Source organism: Labrus mixtus, chromosome 5 (assembly GCF_963584025.1).
Source record: "Labrus mixtus chromosome 5, fLabMix1.1, whole genome shotgun sequence".
In the NCBI taxonomy this organism is placed as follows: Eukaryota; Metazoa; Chordata; class Actinopteri; order Labriformes; family Labridae; genus Labrus; species Labrus mixtus.
This window is the reverse complement of record NC_083616.1, coordinates 598,120-623,710: the sequence shown is the minus strand read 5'-3', so window position 1 is coordinate 623,710 and position 25,591 is coordinate 598,120. Positions and strand designations below refer to the sequence as shown.

At 42.3% G+C, this 25,591-nt stretch overlaps 1 protein-coding gene across 1 annotated transcript; it reads right to left on the bottom strand.

Moving 5' to 3' along the window:
- Positions 1–18,580: 18,580 nt before the first annotated feature.
- Positions 18,581–24,179, bottom strand: vamp8 (vesicle-associated membrane protein 8 (endobrevin)). The gene is made up of 3 exons (XM_061037183.1): positions 23,973–24,179; positions 19,650–19,817; positions 18,581–19,376 (listed from the first exon to the last, which is right to left on the bottom strand). Exons 1-3 carry the CDS (start codon positions 23,985–23,987, stop codon positions 19,188–19,190), a joined length of 372 nt encoding a protein of 123 aa, XP_060893166.1. The 5' UTR covers positions 23,988–24,179; the 3' UTR covers positions 18,581–19,187.
- Between the last annotated feature and the right edge of the window lie 1,412 nt (positions 24,180–25,591).

The window sequence follows — 25,591 nt, the reverse complement described above, 5'->3', positions numbered from 1 at the left end:
TCTGTTTGGTGATGCGTTCACGGTACTCCAGGAAATTTGCAGACAGCAGGGCTGGTTATGTGGCCGGCAGACTCGGTAAAGCCCCGGACTTCCTACAGGATATATGGCTACTTGTAGACAGGTTGATAATTAAGTTGATGTGTCGGATGTCTATTCACTTAGAGTCTATGTTACAATCGGAAAGAAACTGCAAAAACATGTAGGCTACTAAATGAGGCTTCTGTTGATGAAAGACGCCTACTCGTGAGGTTGCACGAGACGTCTTAAACAGCCACAGTGACGCGATGAACATGAGTTTCACCAGTTTACATGGAGATAGTCTACATCAGGGGTCATCATCTAGACTACATTTGTACAAGGGCCGGCTTTTTTCGGACTTTAAAATACGCTTGCACATAAACCTGACAACCGTCAAATCCGATGTGAAGAAGTTTATGTCAGAGGGGAAATCCTAATTCCTCTCATTAACCAAGTGCGAGTATTTAAGTCTTGTGATTTTATTTTTTATTTTCATGGTTTAATCACCAGAGCCAGGGGCTGTGCTCAGTGGTTGAGTGGGTCGTCTCTCAACCGGAAGGTCGGGGGTTCGATCCCCAGCACTTGTAGCAACATGTCCGATTTGTCCTTGGGCGAGACACTTAGCCCCAAATTACTTCTGCTGCTTCTTCAGTGGCACTTCTGATGGTCACAGTGTGTGAACGTGTAGGTGTGACCTGCGGGGAGAAAGCGCTTTGGGTTGTCAGAAGACTAGAAAATAAATATACAAGCTCAAGTCCATTTAGGGTTTACATTGTGTTATAACATCCAGTCCTATTGAAAATTAATATTTTATTGTCATACTGCTGATCCTTTGAGGGTCCAATCACAGCAGACCTACAGGAAAGAAGCGGGACAGGCTACACCCTGGACAGATCGCAGGTCAATCACAAGGCTGTCACATGGAGATTCAAGTCACATAATGGGAAATTCAGTCACAACCAAAGAAGCACGTCTGTGAACTGTGGGAGGAAGCGTTAGTACGTAGAGAAAATCCACTCAGGCACAGGGAGGACATTCAGACTGCACACAGAACAGGCCCCAGACAAGTGGACACCATGTGGCACTCTGTGGCACCCACAGCCAATCAACATAATCAACACCATCCTGATGATGTGTAATACTCCAGCACTGTGACACTTTAATACTCCGACACTTGACCTCCATTAGAAGCACCTTAAAGGGATACTTCACCCATTTGCATTAATCTTTGTATCATTAGAAACCTGGTAGTATTTTTGAATGGTCGTGCATCCCACCCTCATTTTCCCCTGAGATGGGAAATCTTTGTATTTTTAAGTCTGAAAAGGAGCTTCCAGTGACGCAAAATGATGATTTTTGAGTCAGTGGAAGCTGTTGTGGTTAGCGGGGTGAAACTACAACGCTAGTTCCTCATATTTTCGACCACTGAAGCTACAGACCAATCACAGATCAGTGGGTGGGAACTCACTCCCAGAATCTAAACTTAACGTCCGCCATATTGCTTTGAAGCTATGCTAACAGGCTCTATGGAGAAAGCTGATAATGGCGAAAAAATATAAATATAGCGGCGAGATGGCTGCTGCCGACAGGCCGGTCTTGTGTCTTGGCTGCTGCGGGGCCAGCGCTACCGGGGCCGCCACTAGCCCGGCCGCTAGCGGACACAGACATAGAGTCTGTTTTCTCTCTGAATCAGTTGAGGAAATGGTCTTATGTGTTGAAGTAAATATGTCTGTAAATGTTTTTATTTCTATATTTCTACTGCTATACTGTATATTTGGGAGAAACTGTAATGATCTAATTTCCCTCTGGGATTAATAATTAAGTATTTCTGATTCTGAAATCGAGGACCTTAGTGGGAGGGGCCTGCGGTGCTGTGCATTTTGGGATTTGGTGTCTTTCATCCACATGAACCAAAAAGACACTTTCTGTCTTTTCTCTGCCAAGAAGGCACCAACTTCAAAATGTATTTCAAATTTCTACTACATATATGACCCAATGTCAATACAGATCATGTTTCAATGGGTGAAGTATCCCTTTAAGCACTTTTGACAATGATGGTCACTTTACACTGGTTCGTTCTGAACCAGTCTATATACTGGTTTAGTAATGAACAGTATATGTTGTTGTTTTGTCATTACTTGTTGTATTGGTTCTGCTTGTCATTGTGGTTTTATGTAACTGTGTCTACCCAACCTGCTGAGGGACTACAGATGGAAATGAGCCTATGGCTATAATCTGGTATATTTACATGTTTATGGTCATTAATGTGCACTGCCCCTATTTTAAATAAATAAATGATGGCTAAAAGCTGAGATGTAGCTTTTAGCCATCTATTTAGGATTTGGAGCCATGCCTGCTGCTTCATCTCTCTATCTGTTGGAAGTGGCTTTAACTGTTGTTGCTTTTTCAAAGTTTAATCATGTAAACTGAGCAGCTCTCCTCAGACAGGTTTAAGGCTGCAGAAGACCTGTCTTGACATGAAACCATGGACACATAACATCATTGGAATCTGCCCCCCCCAAACAACTGACAGAAAATTGAAATGTTCCTTTCAGTAGGCTGCCAGAGTGCCACAATGTTTACACAATTCCTCTCTAAAGAAGAACTGCACAACAGAAGTAACAAAAACATGCTAACATGCCTTCATGTATTTATTTTATCAAGTAATTGTTGGTTGTTGTGTAAAGAAAGTATGTGGACTCAAAGCTCTTTTACAACAGGTCACACACTGATGGTAGAGGCTGCTGTGTAAAGAGTCCATCAGTATTAACTCATCCATTCATACACATTCACACACTGATAGTAGAGGCTGCTGAGTAAAGAGTCCATCACTATTAATAGGATAGGATAGTACTTTATTGATCCCCGAGGGGAAATTCGGGCGTTACAGCAGTACAGTCAAGAAAGCTCAAAAATACACATTAAACAGAATAGATGAGATAAATAAAAATAAAAATAAAAACATGGGGTATATACAGTACAAAATGAATGATGAAGTTAACTGGGGGAATTGAGAATTGAGACAGTATTTGCATAGAATGACAAGATAAAATGACAAGTGATGATTAAAGTGACTCGGTATGATAAATAGCAGCAAGTAATGTAAACAGCAGAGAAGAGAGGCAGTGTTGTACCACAGTAATGCAGAGTGCAGTTATATAATATAATGTAGTATAATATAATATAATATAGTGCAATATGAACAATATAGTGTAATATAATGAAAATGTTATATAATATAGACTAGTATAATAATATAATATAATATTAACTCATCCATTCATACACATTCACACACTGATAGTAGAGGCTGCTGTGTAAAGAGTCCATCAGAAGTAACTAACTAACTCAGCCTTCTGCAGGACACTGTGTTCTCAGTCGCCTTCTTAGGAAACACCCATCAGGGCTGTGCAATATTCAAAAGAAGGTCACTGCTGGTCCACCCTGGTGATGATGTCATATGATATCCCCCCCAGGACTGAAGGTATGTTTGTGGTACATAAAATGGACATTTACTGACATTATTGCACTTCATATAAGTCGAGTTCATCATTGCATTTAAAGAGACACACACCCCAAAACGGAGCGTTCTGAGAGAGCTGGTTTATACAGGGTCACAAACCTCCTCTGGTGCTTGATTCATGTTATATTTTGACCAAAGCACAGCACAGATGTTTCATTTAGACCACAGGGGACTGTTTGAAAAGCTGGAGAAGGAGAAGAATATGTCCTCTTTAAATCACATGATTGCACAACAGAGCTGTAATAACTCAAAAAGATAAAATGAGTTATCAGACAAAAAGGCAAGTGTGTAAAAATGTGTCTTGAGTCTGGATTTAAAAACAGAGACAATGTCAGCAGATCTAACTTTAACAGGAAGGCTGATCCAGAGCTGAGGAGCCGGTACAGCAAATGATCGATCACCCTTTGACCTTAGTCTGGACTGAGGAACTGCCAGGAGCCTAACCCTGCAGATCACAGAGGCCGTTCTGGGTGGTAAGGAGCGAGGAGTTCATGGATGTAGTCTGGTGCCTGGCCATGTAAAATGTTAAAATAGATCCTAAAAGAAACGGGTAAGCAATGCAAAGAGGCTTAAACTGGGATGATGTGAGCAAAGCGTTTTGTCTAAACAGCTGTGTGATTATTAAGTACAGTTATTTCATTCTGTAACAAAAAGAGGATGTACACAAACTCAGGATCTACAGCTACTATCGGTCACAGTGTTTGGAAAGTGAAACATGAGAAAGAGGAAGTGGTGTAATTCTCACATTTCTTCCTCTTAAAGGTTATTATTGCTTCTTTGTGGGAATTTCTCACAAGATCTAAAACCCACCTTTTTTAAATTTAGCATATTTCTTTACCTCGACACCCACAGCTGAAGCTCTGTAAATATAAATTATCGGTTCCAACAGCTAACCTCTCTAAAGCGTCTGAGTATTCTTGGTTTATTTAAAGATGATCTTTATCCCATTAAAATAATGCTGAGCAGCACATTGTCCCATGCCCTTAAACGCCACATAGAACAGAGCGCTCTAGAGATATCACATTAAACACAGAGCTAGGTTACATGGAAGGAAAACTATGAGATGGACATAGTAGAGCTGATCGTGCCCTGGAACGGTCGCTGAGGGAGGAGGTCTTCATACGCAAAAGCCTCACATACTCTGAACTAGCAGCGATGCTGAGAAAGGTGGCTGGAAAGAAAGGGTCTGCCCTGTTGAGGTCAGCTGCAGCAGCTTTGTGGGCAGATCAACCACCAGGCTTCTGAATTGATTGAAGGGCATGGGGGTTCAGGCCCTCAGGGCGAGTAGAGGGAGGTAAAGCAGATGGGGGCAGACCTGGTACACCAGATGAGCCCTCTGGAGGTGTTGTGGGCCTATCGTCGAAAACACCTGTGAAGGCGGGTGCCCACCTGATGACCCCCATGGTGTTGTTACCTCCCTTTAACCCCTGCCTCAAGTACCTCAGAAGACTAGAAAAGAACTATACAAGCTGAAGTTCTTTTTCCATTTACTGATAAACTCTTTCCATTCTGACATGATTTTTTTTAAAATTCTGCAGTGTGAGGTGACACTCCTCTGTCATTAACACTGAAAAGAAAAGAGGATGGGACCAGGGCCTCCCCACCCACACAGAACTATGAAAAAACAAACTCAGAAATGTTGTTATCAAAGCAAAGCAGGAAGCACCTCGCCTTGTAACTGCCTCTATTTAAAGCAGCTTATGTGATGTAACATAACCCAAAGCTGTGGTTAAAGGAGCTACATCAAAACATGTGTCACTTGTTTTCTATTCCATGTCATCAGCTAAACGATTCTATTATTATACACGATGTATACATATTATAACTGTTGTGTATTTTAAACTACAGTTACACTTTAGTGAGGGGCTACTCGAACTCTCACTTACTCTCCCAACAAAATAACTTGTTAAACTAAAATGGTAAATGGACTTGAGCTTGTAGAGTTCTTTTCTAGTCTTCTGACTACTCAAAGACTCTTTTACACCGCAGGTCACACCAACACATTCACACACTGATGGTAGAGGCTGCTGAGTAAAGAGTCCATCAGTATTAACTCATCCATTCATACACATTCACACACTGATGGTAGAGGCCGCTGTGTAAAGAGTCCATCAGTATTAACTCATCCATTCATACACATTCACACACTGTGGGCGGCAGTAGCTCAGTCTGTAGGGACTTGGGTTGGGAATCGGAGGGTCGCCGGTTCAAGTCCTGGCACGGACCAAGTCCGGAAATTGGTCTGGTAGCTGGAGAGGTGCCCTTGAGCAAGGCACCTAACCCCCCCCCCCACACAAGCCCAGGAGCACCTGCTGTGGGCAGCCCCCTCACTCTGAGACCTCTCCATTAGTGCATGTCCACAGGATCCTGTTTGTGCATGTGTGTGTATTTCAGTTCATGTTTGTGTAGCATGTTTACTAGACAGAGTGTAAAAACAAATTTCCCCTCGTGGGATCAATGAAGTATAAATTCTATTCTATTCTAGAGGCTGCTGAGTAAAGAGTCCATCAGAATTAAAGGATGAGCATGCAACCTTTTTGATCCAGGAGATGTCGCCCCTTGAGCACCAGCATGAAACCAAAACAAACGGCTTTGGCCACACCTCCTCCATACTGAAGTATTCGCCCTCCTTCCGCAGAACCAGTGGGGGAGCATAACGCTGTGTGTGTGTGTGTGTGTGTGTGTGTGTGTGCATGTCTGTCTGTCTGTCTGTGTATGTGGAGCTCCCACTGTGCCGTGCTTCCACAACACCAAGTGCAATGTGAATTCACAGACTGGGACACCAATATTACATTGTCGCAGAATCACAATGAATATACAAAGACAGCTGAGCTTAGTTCAGGCACTTTTGCGATGGTAAAGGCTGCTGAGTAAAGTGTCCATCTGTATTTACTTATTGTGGTAGTGAGGTGTTTCCTACGGCTCATCTGTAGGGGAGAGATGTTAGAGAGGCTTGGGGAGCAGTGCCAGAGTTAATTGGCACAGGTGATATCCGTTGGCTGATTGCTCTCCTTTTTCTCTCTCTGCAGAAGAATGCTGGAGCTGGCATGAGACACACATACACACACTCACACACACACACAGACACACTGTAGGGATTTTTGATAAAAAAAGAAAGAACTGGATGATCTCTGGAAACACCGGGCAAATTAAAGGAAGAATTGTTTATGTTGCATCTGTTGTGCTGAAACACACTTATCCATTCATACAGACTTGTACACCGCCTACGAAGCAGTGGGAGCAACTTGGGGTTAAATGTCTTGTCCAAGGACCCTCAGAGATGTGGCTGCAGCAGCTGGGGATCAAACCGCTGACCTTCAAGTTGTGAGACGACTAAGTGATCCACAGCCGCCTGACAATCATACAAAACATAGCCCAGAATCATCTTACTACTGCATCATCATCATGAAGTGGACATATTGTCATCAGCAGCATGGACAGAGACTTAAGCCTTTTCCTGACAGTTTCAGCACATGAGACTGTGACAGGGCAGAGCTGCTGGAGTCAGAGACACAGCCAACAAAAGGCTTCCTCTGTGGAAAGAGGCTCAAACACAAAGGCCATATTCAGTATGCTGACCGCCCTCCCTCCACATCATTGTCCAACACTCATCCATTGACGGCACACTCACATCCACATGACTACAGACGAGTCCAGGCTGATTTCCCAGCAGTGACAAACAGGCTTTCAGTACATTCTTTATGTTCGTGCTCGTCTGAGAGCCTGTTGTACTAAAAACGAATCAGGCTTTTTATCGTTGGGGATAAAAAACGTATTTTAGTCACCGCCTGTTGACAAAACAACACATTCCCTCATTTGGGATCGTCGAGGTCGCCCATTGTTGGGTCAACAGAAAGGTGACTGTGTACGGTCTGCCTCTTTATTTGTTTTCCTCGCTCTGAGGTATTCAACGGATTAGTTAATCAGGAAGGTTTTAAAGTTTTGGTCTTGGGCATATTAAGGGTTTATATTATGATCTTGACAAATTCTGAAAAAAAAGATAAATTAAAGCTGTGGATCAGTGGTAGAGTCGGCAGTCTCTCTCTTTGGGGTTGGATCCCCAACTCCTGCAGCCACATGTCAATGTCTCCTTGGGAAAGACACTTAACCCCAAGTTGCTCCCGCTACTTCTTCTGTGGCGTATGAATGGGGTTAGTTAAAATAAAAACTGTGCGACATGTTCCACATAAATAAATCATAAAGTCTCTCCTGTGTAAATGTGTCTCTGAGTCATGACTGTCTACAATGAGTGAGAAGCTCGAGTCCCGCTGGCTGTGTTGTTGTCAGAGCTGTGTTTACATGGACGGGACGGCCGGCTCCTCCCCTTGTGTATAAAAGCTGTTTTAGTCAAAGACTAGAGAAGAAGAAGAAGAACATACTCACTGATTATTTAGATGTTAGTAAGAGTTTTTAGATCACGCTCATTCTGTGTCAGTTTACGTACAATGTGTAGCTAGGAGCTAACTAAAGAGCGCTAACATTAGCATGCTAACACAACAATACAGGACACAGGTGATTACAGCTTGAGAAAAGGACAATTTTGTCCACCGCTTGCGTTAAACTCCTTCATCAGAACGTGAGTGGAGAGGGGTTGGAGGTGTGTCTCTGTAGGAGAGCGGAGGCTTCAGTATGGAGGAGGCGTGGCCAAACAGCAGTTTGTTTTGGTTTCATGCTGGAGCTCAAGCCTCTACTGGATCAAAAAGTCGCACATTCTTCCTTTAATACTGATGGACTCTTTACTCAGCAGCCTCTACCATCAGTGTGTGAATGTGTATGAATGAATGAGTTAATACTGATGGACTCTTTACACAGCAGCCTCTACCATCATTGTTTGAATGTGTAGGTGTGACCTGCAGTGAAAAAGAGCTTTGATTAGTCAGAAGACTAGAAATTAAAATACAAGCTCAAGTCCATTTACTATTTACATGAGGGACTTTTAAAACAAACCTATCGTTGGTTAAAGTCCAACAAGATAAGAATCAGCATCTTTATTGCCAAGTATTTTTACACATATGAGGAGTTTGACTCAGTCTTTTGGTGCCTAACAAATACCAAAGGGTTAAAGATAAGTTATTAAGACGCCATAGATCAACAGCATGGCTCCTGCTGACAACTTAAATAGAAAGACAAAAAATATTTAAAGCAATTAAATGCATATAATAGAACATAAAGGAGGAGCTGTGCAGGTATGTGTATGATCTACAGTGAACATATCTTCCAGAATAAAACTCCTCACAGTGTGCAGCAGTGTAAACAGATACATGTCAGTAAGATGGATCTCACAGTTTGATCTCTGAAACACAGATGTGTGCAGTCAGGGCATGCTGGCTAAGATCCTAAGCAGCTGTGCCTGATTTCGGTTAATGCTCCTTTTTTTCTCTAACTGCATTTTTCACAGTATTCAAACTTATTGACACACATTAGTTTTCATTTTTGTCCGCCCTTCAGTTCAACGTCCTGTTTTAATGATTACAGCTTTTCAGAAAATCCCCAAACATTTTGTTTTTGCTCGTGTTTCAAAAGCTAAAGGTTGGTATCAGAATAGACTCCAGAAAAACAAGCCCAAATGCCCCACAGAGTTTCACTAGAGCTGATCTGTAAAGTTAGAGACAAGAGTCTGGGAAGTTACTAATATCTACTTCGTCACGGCTCAGCTGAACTCTGTCACCATGTTGAAGCTGCTTAAAAAACAGCGAAGGAGTGACGTAAAGACATATTACTTAGACATATATATGTTATTACATTAAAACCTGTGAATGCAGGTCACACATCCACACAGTAGAGGCTGCTGTGTAAAGCGTCCATCAGTATTAACTCATCCATTCATACACATTCACACACTGATGGTAGAGGCTGCTGTGTAAAGCGTCCATCAGTATTAACTCATCCATTCACACACATTCACACACTGATGGTAGAGGCTGCTAAGTAAAGAGTCCATCTGTATTAACTCATCCATTCACACACTGATGGTAGAGGCTGCTGAGTAAAGAGTCCATCAGTATTAACTCATCCATTCACACACATTCACACACTGATGGTAGAGGCTGCTGTGTAAAGTGTCCATCAGTATTAACTCATCCATTCACACACTGATGGTAGAGGCTGCTGAGTAAAGAGTCCATCTGTATTAACTCATCCATTCACACACTGATGGTAGAGGCTGCTGAGTAAAGAGTCCATCAGTATTAACTCATCCATTCACACACATTCACACACTGATGGTAGAGGCTGCTAAGTAAAGAGTCCATCAGTATTAACTCATCCATTCACACACATTCACACACTGATGGTAGAGGCTGCTGTGTAAAGCGTCCATCAGTATTAACTCATCCATTCACACACTGATGGTAGAGGCTGCTGAGTAAAGAGTCCGTCAGTATTAACTCATTCATTCATACACTGACGGTAGAGGCTGCTGAGTAAAGAGTCCATCAGTATTAACTCATCCATTCATACAACGCTGATGAAGCAGCAGGAACAATTTAGGGTTTAGTGTCTTGCCCATGGACACATGGACATGTGGCTGCAGGAGCTGGGGATCAAACCCCCAACCTTCCGGTTGAGAGACACACGAGTCTACCACTGATCCACAGCCACCCACCATTTCAGTATAAATCTGTTAAAACAAAACCGCTCAAACGTGGTTCTACTCTGTTTAAATTGTTTAAAAGCTAAATAAAAGCTTTATATCAGATTCTTCAGAAATCACATGCTCAGTTTGTTTTGGTGTATTGATGATTATAAAAATGAAGGTACATATCTGAACCCTTGAAGGTCAGATTATTTTCAATCTACTTAATGCTAAACTAAACAGCAGAGAGGGTTGTTGGCACGATTTCAGATCTCTGTTCCAGACTTGTACTAAGAAGAGAGGCTGTGTTTGGGAACTGAACCTTGTAGTTATAAGCTGTGACAGTAGGGGAGCTATCCATTGACATGGAGCTAGCAGGGGGGGACCACGGAGGGACTGTAAGTGATCTGTCTCAGCTGCTTCCTAGAAGTGTCCATGGGACTGAAAAGTGACCTTTCACAGCCGACCCTGCATGGTGGTGTGTTTATTGAATCAAAGTATCAGAGCCATGTGCTGCAGTGCTGAGAGCTCGTTTTCTTATGCACCAAATGAACTCTTGACTGACCTCTGCTGGTTCACACAAACCTTACAGCTGCAGGAACACATTCTTTGAAATGGATAAAAACTGCTGAGTATTCAAGGATATCGATGAGACAGCTGAATTTAACCCTGATAGCTTTGACTTGTAGAAAATCCTGGTGTCGGTTCCTGACCTCTCTGTCTCTCTTTCTCTCTCGCTCTCCCTCTCTCTCTGCACACAGACAACACTAGATGTATACCCAGTGGTGTAGTGCAGTTACCCTGCAGATATATTAAGTATATCCACTTATGTTTCAGTCTCCATAGGGTACACACTTCTAAATCTCCTCTGATTCACACCATTTATGTATTCACAATATTCAAGTATGCTGCAATAATTTTTTTCCTAGGATGGTGAAGCGATGACCCTCCCTACTCTGTTGCTGATTGGTTAGTACACACAGACTATAAGAAATATACAAGCTCAGGAACATTTACCATTTAAAAAACATTTTGAAGAACTTCTTCAGGCACCATTTCACTACTGGACATTCCTTGCCGGCCCTTTTTGCTCCCTAACCATCCTCCTTTCTGGGTTTGGTACACAAACCATGTTTAGACAGGAAAATAATACAGACACAGAATCGAATTTAAAAACAATCAAATGTTGAATGCATCACAACATACGCTATACTCGTCTTAAAAATGAAAGTAAAGCATAAAAAGAAACTACACATAAAGTTTGTTCATAAGTGTGTGAAACCTGCATTTGGAGAAGTGGAAATATGAGCCAGACTAAATATAACCCTGAACGCAAACAGACCCGGGATAGTAGGTGTGCAGCGTGTTAGTGTTTACCTTCAGGGCTGAAAGGTTAATGTGCTAATAAATAGCCTCCAATGACGTGACAGATGGTCCGGTGTAGTCCACTTTGTCAAACTTTTATTTAAAATAAAGTGAAATGTTGTTTGTATGTCTGAAGTAATGAAGCAGCCGACATGAGAGATTTTAAATCTTAATCAGAGATCCACTCCTGGATTATAGAAACAAGGTGATTGGAATAAAATATTTAAAAAAATAATACAAAAAAAACAAACATAAAATGGTGAAGCAGTAACTGATTATTAGATTAGTACCACATTCTTGTTTTCCAGTAATGAAGAGTGTTTGTTTGTCCTGATGAGAGATGAGGATGTCAGCGCCCTCCTGTGTTCTTCTCTAACATTACTTCTGATCCTTAGTTCAAGAACTTCATTATAAAAAAACTTAAAATAACGCTGAAGCTTTGTTCCCCAGAAAAGATGACGCTGTACATTTCTGATAACATCATGCAATCCTGACAGTACAGCCCAGTATAACCAGTGTCACTGGACATAGTGATGTGGTGCAGGGTAAACGCAGCAGGCACACGGAGTAGAGTATACCCACTTCTAACTGATAACTGATTACTTAAACTGCAGAACCATTGAATCATGTAACTTGTTACTGCAAAAAAGTAGAGTACACTAGATCAGTGGTTCTCAACTGGTGGGTCATGAATGCGTGCCTGGGATGGTGGTGTCAAAAAGTCTACAAAGCGCTTTTTAAACTTGTTTGATTTGTTCAGTTTCTTGCCTCCATCACACGTTACAAGAGGGATATGTGAGAGGGATGAGGGATGTGTGCCATGACAGTGCTGCACAGGTCTGTGATTCACAGCTGCCCACGGCCTATACAGTAGCCCTGGCCCATGGTCACCCTGCAGACTGAATGTGGAGCAACACCATGACTGGGATGCAACCTCTCTCCACTCTCCTCCTCTTCAACATCTCTGACTCACAGCTTAGCACACATTATTCAACCCACGAGAAAGAGTCCTCAACAGAGTTCACGAGAAAGAGTCCTCAACAGAGTTGGAAGACAATGTTCCTCGCTACATGTTACTGTTGTGCAGTTCAAAAGCTCCAATAAACATGAGTGGAACATTTATTACAGTAGCTACATGTGAAACAGTAAAGGCTACATGGTGGTTGTTTTCTGGATGGGAACATGCAGATGTTATTTATTAAAGGGGACATATTATGAAAAGTCCACTTCTGCAGTGTTTCTGAACATATATTTGTGTCTACTGACCCTCAAAATGTGAAATAAACCCATCCAGTCCTTTAATAAGTCTTACAACACAGAGAAAATGCTCTGTTTCAAATATGCTCTCCTTGTGATGTCACAGTGGGATTCTGGTTAAAAAAAATCCCCTCCCCTCCCCTGGTATCTCCACCCATGGACTCCACCCCCAGTCTATAGCAACACTATAGGCTCATTACATTTAAAGAGACACACACACCAAAACGGAGCGTTCTGAGAGAGCTGGTTTATACAGGGTCACAAACTTCCTCTGGTGCTAGATTCTGATAATCTAGTAAAATATAAAAATTTGGGTGACGATTTCTCATGGAGGAGTCGGTGGTGGGTCCTGAGTCTAGACGAGTTGAGAATCACTGCAGTAGATCATTGCTTTGTAACACATGTCCCCATAAGGAATAGTTCAATCACAATCAAGAGTCGTCGCCTCTCAACCAGAAGGTCGAGGGTTCGATCCCCAGCTCCTGCAGCAACATGTCTGATGTGTCCTTGAGCAAGACATTTAACCCCAAGTTGCTCCCACTGCTTCGACGGCAGCGTCTGAATGTGTATGAATGGATTAGTAACTTCTGATGGTCTCACTACTCAGCAGTCTCTACCATCAGTGTGTGAATGTGTAGGTGTGACATGCGGTGTAAAAGCGCTTTGATTAGTCAGAGGACTAGAAAAGCACTATATAAGCTCAAGTGCATTTACCATTTACCATAGCAGCAGGCCCTCCCCACCAACGCTCCAGAGGAAGAACGAGAGGAGCTCCCAGGAAAACATTTGGTTAGTAACTTACTTCAAACCTGTCCATGCATCCCTGAAAGTTCAGTTACTCAACCCTCGAGCTGACTAAAAATTACCAAAATCCACTTTGTGCAGAGAGTCATCATGGAAACAACATACCAAATCTCCATCATCCAGCAATGCTTTGAAATGTATAAACTCAAGTATCACTTTCCCTGCTGACACATGAAAATGTTAAACAGCTCCTGTTATCAGAATATGAGTATTAAGAAAAGGTGACTTCATATTCTTTGATTTATACAGCCTGTTCAAAGTGACCCTCAGACAAGCCTGAACAGGCCGCTGATCTACCTCTTAGAAGACCACTTTACGTCCGCACCTGTCCACTCTACATCTGACCCCCTCGCGCCCTTGTGTCAGTTTATGTTGACCCACTAGAAGCAGGCAATGTGTCACTTTGAGCTGAAGCCGTGAAAAGGTTTCAGGTAACTGTTGGAGAGTCAGAGCTGAAAGCTTTTGAAGTTGAAGTTGAACATGTGACCTGGAGCCCTCAGGCAGGATGAGCTCAGTTTGTAAGTAAAGAGTTACAAACGCAGAACAAACAGTGTGAGAGTTGAGCAGACGACAGGTGAACTGAGACCTGAGACGAGACAGATCGGAGCATTACAGAGGAGTAAAACATGTAACGATGTGTAGACGGTCGTTCAGTGAATGAAGAACATTTTTTTGAATCTTTACAGTCATCTCATTGTGTTCTTTAAAGGCTTTATATGTGATTTTTTGATCCAGCAGATGTCGCCCTTGAGCACCAGCATGAAACCAAAACAACTCGCGCTGCATTGTTGTGTTAGCATGCTAATGTTAGTGATCTTTATTATGCTCGTATCTTCACACTGCATGTAAATTTACCTGAAATGAGCGTGATCTAGAAACACAGTTAAGCAGTGAGTACAGTATGTTATTCTTCTTTTCTCTAGTCCCTCAATTAAACAACTTTTATATGTGAGGGGAGGAGTCAGCCGGCCGTCCTGACGATGTAAACAAAGTGAAGATAGGACTCTGAAAACTCTGAAAACATCACAGACAGTGGGACTCGGGTGTTACACTCATTGTAGACAGTCATGACTGTCTACAATGAGTTATTTTCAGAGGAGATACTTGATTTATATTACATTTACTGCCTCTTTGAGTGATCTCACTCTGTCCACGAACACACCAACATGTTTTAAATGTTTTTCTCAGCTGCACAGTTCAGTAACAGCTCGCACATTTTCACTCATTTGACACCAAACATTATCACCATCCTGTCTTCCACTAACAACAGAGCATCATAATGTATAACTGTGCAGACTGCCGAGATCAGCCACTCTAAACACTTCATCTGAAATTCCTGGGAGCTCCTGAGGTGGACGGCCTGCCTGAACAAATGGTAAATGCAGCTGGAACAATTCAGGGTTTGGTGTCTTGCCCGGGGACACATCTGACGTGTTGTTGCAGGAGCTGGGGATCGAACCCTCGGCCTTCTAGTTGGGAGACAACGACTCCACCAACTGAGCCACAGCCGCCCCTCAACAACCAACCCCCTCGCCCCACCTGATCCCTATCCCTCTTCCTGCATCTTATCTCATCTCCCCCTATCCTATTTTCAAACCCTGCTCAATATAGCATTAAGCTGGGTCTTTGTAATATAGCAATAAGTAAGGTATTTTACCTGATCTTTGTAAAGTGTCTCAAGGTAACACTTGTTATGAGTTGACGCTATACAAATAAAGATTGATTGATTGAAATGACTTCAGCATTTGATGTAAGGGCAGACGTACTTCATCCAATGTCAAGATTTGATCTAAAAACTGAAGTACACACGTTCTGACTTTATTGTCTTAAAACCTGCCTTCTCACGCTCACACAGCTGTTAGCGCAACCAGAGGAGCTGCCTGTCAACGGGTAAGGAAGGCAGGCAGACCTCTGCTTGCAGCCCTATGTCAGCAGGGGGCGCCAGAGGGCTGACAAACTTTAAAACACAGCAGTAACTGGAAATCATGTTGCAACCTCCGGGGTTAAAAAATGAAGCCAATGCTGAAGTACAAGATCCAACAGTTCAGTGAGGGTCGGCTTGAGGCGGACCAAGAGCCTCACAAGTCACATACACACCCATTCAAAAGAGCCAGTTTACAGCCTGGTTCAAAAACAGTACTGGTTATTGTTCTCACAGGCACAAACTGTACAGGGGGTGAATGTGTTGATGACTCATCAGTTTTGATTTGATGAAGGATAAGAGTTATTCACAATAAGGCGTGTAGCTGACCTGATTGACAGGTGGGCGTGGTGTAACGGTTTGTCAGGAGGTTTAAAACCCGTCTCAGCTCCAGCTCTCAGCCTGTTGTTAGGTTGACTGAAAGTTAGACTGAGACAGCATTTCCAGCATGGAGACCCCCATTGATGGGACTCCAACGCCCCCTGCAGGAACAGACAGGTGATATCACTCAGGCTTCAAACATTCATATTTACAGTCTGCGGTCGAAACATGCAGATTTGGTAGTGACAGTTGACCTCTCCTCTGACAGCACTTGCTCACTTTTGAATGCAATATTCCTGTGAACCTCATTTCACTATAAAAATCACCAAAGAAAAATTAAGAACAATTTTACATCTGGGCGAGAGAAAGGAGGAAAGTGACCATGAATTACAAAGTGTATAGTAGTTTGACTTGATGTGATTTCATTATTTCAGTTTGTATTGTTCTCTGTATTTATATTTTGATGATAATACTAGAAGTGTTAGCATTGTTTGGTTGGTGTCAGATCATTTATAACAGAATGGAGGCGAACACTGGTTGGAGGGGACCCCTGTACATTTTTGCCTGGGGCCCGTCAGACTCCAGGAGCACCACTGAGAACAACCCTGAGAAACCTCTGTGGGTTTCTCAGATCTCACAGGGCAGCTCAACATGATGGTTTGTGTCAAATCAATTATTATAATATTAGCCACATACATATATTTTTTGTTATATTTAACCAAAAGGTCCTGAATCCGTTATATTAACTAGTGACAGTAATGTTTCAGATTCTGAACTAAACAAGTAAAACCTCTGACAGGAGGACATTGATTTCATATTCTGAGCCTTTAACTGATGTGTTCCCTGACTTCATCCATTCTTCCTCAGCTTTCAAGTTCCTCTGTGTGACAGTCGATAAATGGTAAATGAACTTGATCTTGTATATATATTTTCTAGTCTTCTGACTCCTCAAAGCTCTTTTACACCACAGGTCACACCTACACATTCACACACTGATGGTAGAGGCTGCTGAGTAAAGAGTCCATCAGTATTAACTCATCCATTCATACACATTCACACACTGATGGTAGGGCCAGACCAAGCAGTGGGAGCTGTTCTGCATGGTTGTGTTAGCATGCTAATGTTAGCGCTTTAGTTAGCTTGTAGCTTCACATTTCATGTAAACTGACACAGAATGAGCGTGATCTAAAAACTCTTACTAACATCTAAATAATCAGTGAGTATGTTCTTCTTCTCTAGTTCTTGACTAAAACAGCTTTTATAAACAAGGGGAGGAGCCGGCCGTCCGCTGACAACAACACAGCCAGTGGGACTCGAGCTTCTCCCTCATTGTAGACAGTCATGACTCAGAGACACATTTACACAGGAGAGACTGGATTTATGATTTATGTGGAACATGTTGCACATTTTTCTTTTAACCAACTCCATTCATACGTCGCCAATGAAGCAGTGGGAGGGTTAGTATAAATTAGTGTAACTTTGCTTAATGTTGCTCAATGCTCATGATGGATTAATGCTGGGTCTTTGTAATATAACGAGTAAGGTCTTTAACCTGCTCTTTGTAAAGAGTCTTGAAATAACATTTGTTATGAATATTAGCTACACAAATAAAGATTGATTGATGGTTGTACAGTGAGGGGAGGTAGAAACTGAATCACTGCCTCCGATTAGCACAACTGTTTATCCAGCTTGCGACAAAGAAGAGAAACCAACACATGAGAGCTGTGGTAAATACTTTTTATTTCATATCAGAACATTAAAACCAAAGGAACACCATCAGACTATCACCCAGCTGATCAGACAATAAGCTACATGACATCGTTTTAGAGAATTTTAAATGGCGGACGTGTGACGTGGTCTCTCACAGCTTTAGACGATCGAGAGTACAGACACAGATCTGAGGCCTGCTGCGTCCCAGAGACAGGTTATTATACAACATTAAATCTGTTCCTACTTAAGCCTTCATTTAGAAAATAATCAAACAGTAGTTCTTCAATTGACAGTTTCAGGAAGAATAGATCCGAATGACCGTTTTATAGAGAACTCACAAAGAGTTCCAGCAGTTCATACTTCACTAACAACAGAGAAAACTTTTAATTAAATCATTCAATAAATATCCTCTAGTTTAATTAACAGGTAGGTTAAAGAACGAGGTCGATATATACAATGGACTATTTACAGTTCATAAAGGGATTCATGACCGCATGTAATCTAGTACTGTAACTGCAGAGAGAGAGGGGAGGAGAGAATTACCCACAAGGCTTTGCTCCAGGCTGACATAAAAAAAAAAACTACACTACCCACTACATGTTTGAGAGACAGCCAGTTTTCAAGTCATAAACTGGGAAGGCTGGAGGAGGGGGGCGGGGGTTAACTTCTCAGCTGGTTGGCTAAATTTTCCCTCACATGACAACTGTGGTAAAACCATTTAACTGTGGACTCTGGTGAGTTGTTAATGATGTAGTGTCAGATATTTATACTGCACAACTCCAAGATTATGTCCAGGATTGATGAAATGCTCATTAGACTGTAGCACGAAATAACTGCTCGACAATTTTGATGTTCAAAACCTCTCCTCTCCTCTCCTCTCCTCCCCTCTTTCCTCCTCTCCCCTCCCCTCCCCTCCCCTCCTCTCCTCTCCTCTCCTCTCCTCTCCTCTGTCATCTTGTCTCCTCTCCTCTCCTCTCCTCCCCTCTTTCCTCCTCTCCCCTCCTCTCCTCTGTCATCTTGTCTCCTCTCCCCTCCCTCCCTCCCCTCTGAACAGGAACTAAAAACTGGGAGTCCATAGAAAAAGAAATGCGTAGTGTAACATACTTTAAAAGTAAACAAGCCCACAGATGGTAACATAGAAATCCAACAATCATTCAAGACTTCCTTTCAACACAACGTGACCTTCAACTAGTTCAGATTTAAAACATTTTTCAAACTTCATGAAAAACTTAATTTTTTTGTCCTTTTAAAAAACGCAGACTGTTTTCTGTAAAGGTACACATACGAGGTAACGCTCAAAATATCCTTAATGTTGACTAAGACGCCGGAGAAACCCCCATTAATCCGCTCTAATGACCCGTGTAGTAAACAGTTTCATAATAAGGACGCAGAATGGGTGAATCACGGCGTCCTCTCATAACAGTAACAGGGTTTTTATTTTACACCTCTTTCAAAAAGAGCTCCGATGGACTGGTGCTGCGAGGCGGCTTAAAATGTTTGTGGTCATTAAAGTGACTTTAACCTAAGCGTGGCGTTCTTGAATGACAGTATGACCATAAAAAAAGAAACAGTAGAAACTTATCCAGAAATAATCGAGGTTTCACCAGACGGCAATGATCTGCTCGGGTTGATATATCAGAGTTTGATCTAAATTATGTACATTAGTGTGTGTGTGTGTGTGTGTGTGTGTGTGTTTAGGGCTTGCTGGTGGGAGTGACTATAGGAGGCACCGAGCTGCCACCGACAGGAATCACTCCGGTTGCCAGCAGGATGATGATGAGGACGATGATGAGGACGACCACCACGATCAACACGATCAGCTTGACGTTCTTCCACCAGTAGGTGCGAGCCACTTTCTGAGACGTTTGCTTGAAGTGCTGAGCCTGAGCGGGGAGGAGGAGACGTCACATGCACTCAGAGAGGACACAAACACTTCCTGGACTGTAAAACTAGCATCAAGGCGGCCATTTGTGAGCCTTTGTTCATGGCAGAGATGTTGACATGTCACCTCAGAAAAAGAGCTTCATGAGACTTAAGCTGTTTTCACATCTGCACTCCTGAAAATTCTGTTAAACTTGTGCATGGTTTCCATGGTTTCAGTAGTCCATGTGTCAGCTGACTCAAAGTAAAGGGTAAGATCCTTCGGTATGACTCACCCCTTCTCGCAGGTCCTCTGACTTGTCCATGAGGTCATCCAGTCTCTCTCCTCGGGCCAGGATCCGGTCCACGTTCTGCGTCATGATATCTTTCACTCCATCCACCTGATCCTTCAAAGTCTGCACCTTGTCCTGAGACTCGGGCTCTGGCCCCACACCTCCTCGCTCCTGGGATCAGACAGAGAGGAATGATTAAAGAATGTGAGCTGAGTCAGAATCCAAGCTTCATCTCAAAGGTTTTATCAGGAGAAACACAAGAATGGTTTTAGATTAGTTTGTGGTATGTGGTCTTAAATCCACTACATCAGTTCAACTGGATATTAAAGAATGTTTCAAATAGTAACGTTTTCTTTCCTCATCAGCTGGGCACCGACTCAACTCTTCAACATGTATTTAGTTTGTTTGAGCAACTTTCTTTGGTTTCCTGATTCATTTAAAAGGTAAATGGACTTGAGCTTGAATATTTATTTTCTAGTCTTCTGACTACTCAAAGCTCTTTTACATCGCAGATCACACATTCACACACTGATGGTAGAGGCTGCTGAGTAAAGACTCCATCAGTATTAACTCATCCATTCATACACATTCACACACTGATGGTAGAGGCTGCTGAGTAAAGACTCCATCAGTATTAACTCATCCATTCATACACATTCACACACTGATGGTAGAGGCTGCTGAGTAAAGAGTCCATCAGTATTAACTCATCCATTCACACACATTCACACACTGATGGTAGAGGCTGCTGAGTAAAGAGTCCGTCAGTATTAACTCATCCATTCATACACATTCACACACTGATGGTAGAGGCTGCTGAGTAAAGACTCCATCAGCATTAACTCATCCATTCATACACATTCACACACTGATGGTAGAGGCTGCTGAGTAAAGAGACCATCAGTATTAACTCATCCATTCATACACATTCACACACTGATGGTAGAGGCTGCTGAGTAAAGAGTCCATCAGTATTAACTCATCCATTCATACACATTCACACACTGATGGTAGAGGCTGCTGAGTAAAGAGTCCATCAGTATTAACTCATCCATTCATACACTGATGGTAGAGGCTGCTAAGTAAAGAGACCATCAGTATTAACTCATCCATTCATACACATTCACACACTGATGGTAGAGGCTGCTGAGTAAAGACTCCATCATCATTAACTCATCCATTCATACACATTCACACACTGATGGTAGAGGCTGCTGAGTAAAGAGACCATCAGTATTAACTCATCCATTCATACACGTTCACACACTGATGGTAGAGGCTGCTGTGTAAAGAGTCCATCAGCCAACGAAGCAGAAGGAGCAACTTGGTGTTAAGTGTCTGGCCCAAGGACACACCGGACATGTGGCTGCAGGAACTCGGGATTGAACCAGTGAATTGGATCAGTGGTAGAGTCAGCTGTCACTCAACCAGAAGGTGGGGGGTTCGATCCCCAGTTCCTGCAGCCACATGTCCGGTGTGTCCTTGGGAAAGACACCTATGCAGGAACTTTAAAAAATGTGGAAAACAGACTTGGCCTTTGTTGCAAACTGGATGTATTTGAAGGGAGTGGGCCTAAATAAAGAAGGGTACCTTAGAAAATGTAGATCCCATGTTTTGTGGTGTAACTCCCTTCAAAAAGGGTCAATAAAATGAAGATAACTCCGGCTCTAAAGATTGGCCCGTTTGTCTTTTGTGAGTCACCTTCATGTATAAAATACAGAACCACCACGGGGGTCCGTAAAGATTTGGTCTTAGTCTGGCTCCAGCTGATTCTTCTTTGTAAACTCTGAAATGATGAGCATGTATTCTCAGGATGCTGAGATCAGTGTCATCCTTCAACGTGTGTACGCAGCTGTCGTTGGCTTTGTGAGTCTCTAAAGACCTTTGAGCTGTTTCATGTGACAGCGCACCCTGCTGGCTGTCAAACCATCCGGGAACGTTCTGCACCAAACAGGAATTTAACATGTATCCTACAGAGATGATGTTTTAAACTCCAGGCAGGTTTGAGGTGTGTATGTGCAAATCTACAGTGACGGCATGTCCCATGAGCCAGCAACAAAGTGTAAACAACACGGTCGCTAGGCAACAGAGACAGCTCTGCTGCGTCATCTTCCACCTCCTCTCTCTCTCTCTCTCTCTTAATGTACCTTAATCGTTTCTCTTCTCTTTAGCTCATCATCGCCCACCCTTCACTCATTTCTGTGTTTTAAATCTTACTCACTCCCTCCCCCCTTCCCTCTGATACCTCTCCTTGTTTCCTCTCCTTGTTTCCTTTGGAGTCGTTGGTGCGTGCCGTATCATTTAACACACCTGTTCACACCTGTTCGCCTGCAGCTATGTAGCTGCTTTGACTCCTGTACAAATGGTTTTGGTATGCTTTTTCTTTGACATATTTTCCGGTTCCTTATCTCCTATTACATCACGTGTATGTGAGTCCTTGTGGCATGTCTCGCTGTTCCTCTCCCTGTGTTGGTGTTTTATGTTCGAGAGCGATCAGGTATCGGCAGAACCATAAAAAACCATCAAGTTCACGCATGGTGTCTTTAAGCTTTTAACTGGGTCAGGCCTCTTTTAGGAATGTTTCCAGAAATGTGTGACTTCAGACTTCCTGTCAAACGTATCTGCTCAAACAAAAGACTTCCTGTTAGTGTAGCTGACACATTAGACGGGATCATTACACACGTTAGTGCCGTCTTTATAGCTCAATAATATATCTTTAGAAATCAGAGGCTGTAAACACAAAGCAGGACTGATTTATCACATGACGTTCATACTCCATGCTCCATCCTAATCTAGTCAAATGAGAAATAACTAATCTGCAAGAACGCACTTTGATTTGACCACATGCAGGCGGCTCTACAAAGCAGACGGTTTGATTTGACCACATGCAGACGGTTTGATTTGACCACATGCAGACGGTTTGATTTGACCACATGCAGACGGCTCTACATAGCAGACGGTTTGATTTGACCACATGCAGACGGTTTGATTTGACCACATGCAGACGGTTTGATTTGACCACATGCAGACGGTTCTATAAAGCAGAGGTGCAATTCCTTCAGGAAGAAATCTCTGAATCAGTTGAGGAAACGGCCGTTATGTGTTGTAGTTAATTTATCTGTAAATCAAGGACCTTAGTGGTAGTGGCCTGCGGTGCTGTGCATTCTGGGAGTTGTTGTCTTTCATCCACATGAGCCAAAAAGACACTTTCTGTCTTTTCTCTACCCAAATTCAAAAAGAAGGCACCAACTTCAAAATGTATTTCACATTTCTACTACATATATGACCTAATGTCAATACAGATTCATGTTTCAACGGGTGAAGTATCCCTTTGATGAGGTTCTCCTGGTTAAACACATTTAAATAAAGTTTTTAAATAAGCTGTGAGCTCTGATGAAATGTTGCACAAGGCCAACATGATGTGAGATAAGACGTCAATGTGTTAACACAGTTTAAAGGTACACTGTGGAGTTTTGGTAGAGAAATGTGAAAGAATTTAAAGATGCTGTGGTCTATGTTCATAACTCTACACACCAGGGCTGTGCTCAGTGATCGATATGGAAATATATCGTCATGTGCTCCTATCGAGTTTCACAATAACACCTTAAACCATCGCTCTGGGATTACAATATTTTAATATATTTCTAGGCTCTCTGAGGACCTGAGGTGTTCCTCTGCTGTTAGTCTCAACAATCAAGAACAGCTGTTGTAGTGAAGACGATATGTATCCTATCATGGCCTCTGTTTCCTGATACGTATCGTATCGTTTGGCTGATGGAAATACCCAGCCCTACTAAACACAAACTGTCCTCAGAGGAAAATGTGATCTCTGGAACACTGTTATGAAACAGGAGAAGTTTAGGTGGAGGGCGGAATCAGTGACACAATTCTGTTATATTTTCTGAACTAAATACACAAACTTTGCTCAAAGAAAAAAGAGTCCTTGAACACTTTGGAGCTAAATCTACCAGGAGCCCCCACCACCATAACTCCTCCTGTATCATCTTCAAACAGTGTTACAGGGTTAGGCTGTGTATTAACATATACAGCACATTTCTCTACCAAAACTCCAGAGTGCACCTTTAACCAGCTTTAGGAGCTTTTCCACCTGGGACTGTTTGGCTTCAGCAGGTGTCATTTGGCCATTTTGTTTCTGAACAATGAGTGCCTGCGCTCACCTAGCTCACCATCATACTGTGAAGTCTACAACAGTTTGAAGGGGAAACGTCACCAGGTGTTTCGCTTGCGATCACCTGTTGGTCTGACTTTATTACACCTGACGGCGGAGACGATCTGTGAACAACAACACCAAACTTCAGCACTTACCGGATCAATGTCCATCTTGTTGGGAGTCTTAAAAACCTTCCGAGCGCAGCCAAACTTTGGACAGACTTTGTTCGATGTTTTTGCCGCTGTTTTTAAAAAAACAGTTAAAGACTTAAAGCGAGTTTCAAACTCCGACAAAGCGGCAGCTTTTCTCTTCAGGTGAACTTCCTGGTTGTTGTTTTTTTCTTCTTCTTTGAAATGAATTCTTTCGCCTCAACTGTCAAGTAGAGCCCGCACGACGACAACTTCCGGTCCGTATTTAGAAAATAAAAGCACTTATTGTAACTTTATTTTTAAGAACATAGATGGTCGGTTTTTCTTAAACTTTGGAAAATTAAAATTGAATAATGAATAATCTGAGGGAACAACATTTGTGACAATTAATCCGTTTTAGTAAGAAATTATATTCATGAAAAAAGCATTGAGAAAAGTCATTTTTACAAGCGTAGCTCACCTTAATTTTGTAAACAGCCTTCAACAGTAATGGCTAAATGGTCATTATTCCATATGATACGTTTTTATTATAATTATTATCATGTTAATAATTTATTTTCATAATAACTTTCACGTTATGATAAATATAATGATTTAATATATTATTTTACCCACATAAAAAAAGGCGGCTGTGGATCAGTTGGTAGAGTCGGTCGTCTCTCAACTGGAAGGTCGGGGGTTCGATCCCCAGCTCCTGCAGCAACATGTCCTATGTGTCCTTGGAAAAGACACTTAACCCCAAGTTGCTCCCACTGCTTCTTCAGCGGTGTGTGAATGTGTATGAATGGTTGAGTTAATACTGATGGACTCTTTACTCAGCAGCCTCTACTATCAGTGTGTGAATGTGTATGAATGGATGAGTTAATACTGATGGACTCTTTACTCAGCAGCCTCTACCATCAGTGTGTGAATGTGTATGAATGGATGAGTTAATACTGATGGACTCTTTACTCAGCAGCCTCTACCATCAGTGTGTGAATGTGTATGAATGGATGAGTTAATACTGATGGACTCTTTACACAGCAGCCTCTACCATCAGTGTGTGAATGTGTATGAATGGATGAGTTAATGCTGATGGACTCTTTACTCAGCAGCCTCTACCATCAGTGTATGAATGGATGAGTTAATACTGATGGACTCTTTACTCAGCAGCCTCTACCATCAGTGTGTGAACGTGTATGAATGGATGAGTTAATGCTGATGGGCTCTTTACACAGCAGCCTCTACCATCAGTGTGTGAATGTGTATGAATGGATGAGTTAATACTGATGGACTCTTTACTCAGCAGCCTCTACCATCAGTGTGTGAACGTGTATGAATGGATGAGTTAATGCTGATGGGCTCTTTACACAGCAGCCTCTACCATCAGTGTGTGAATGTGTATGAATGGATGAGTTAATACTGATGGGCTCTTTACTCAGCAGCCTCTACCATCAGTGTGTGAACGTGTATGAATGGATGAGTTAATACTGATGGACTCTTTACTCAGCAGCCTCTACCATCAGTGTGTGAACGTGTATGAATGGATGAGTTAATACTGATGTTCTCTTTACTCAGCAGCCTCTACCATCAGTATGTGAATGTGTATGAATGGATGAGTTAATACTGATGGGCTCTTTACTCAG

Coding starts and splice junctions, on each gene's coding strand:
- vamp8 (XM_061037183.1), bottom strand. Junction 19,377..19,649: donor CAGAGGACCTGCGAGAAGGG/GTGAGTCATACC, acceptor CTCCCCGCTCAG/GCTCAGCACTTCAAGCAAAC.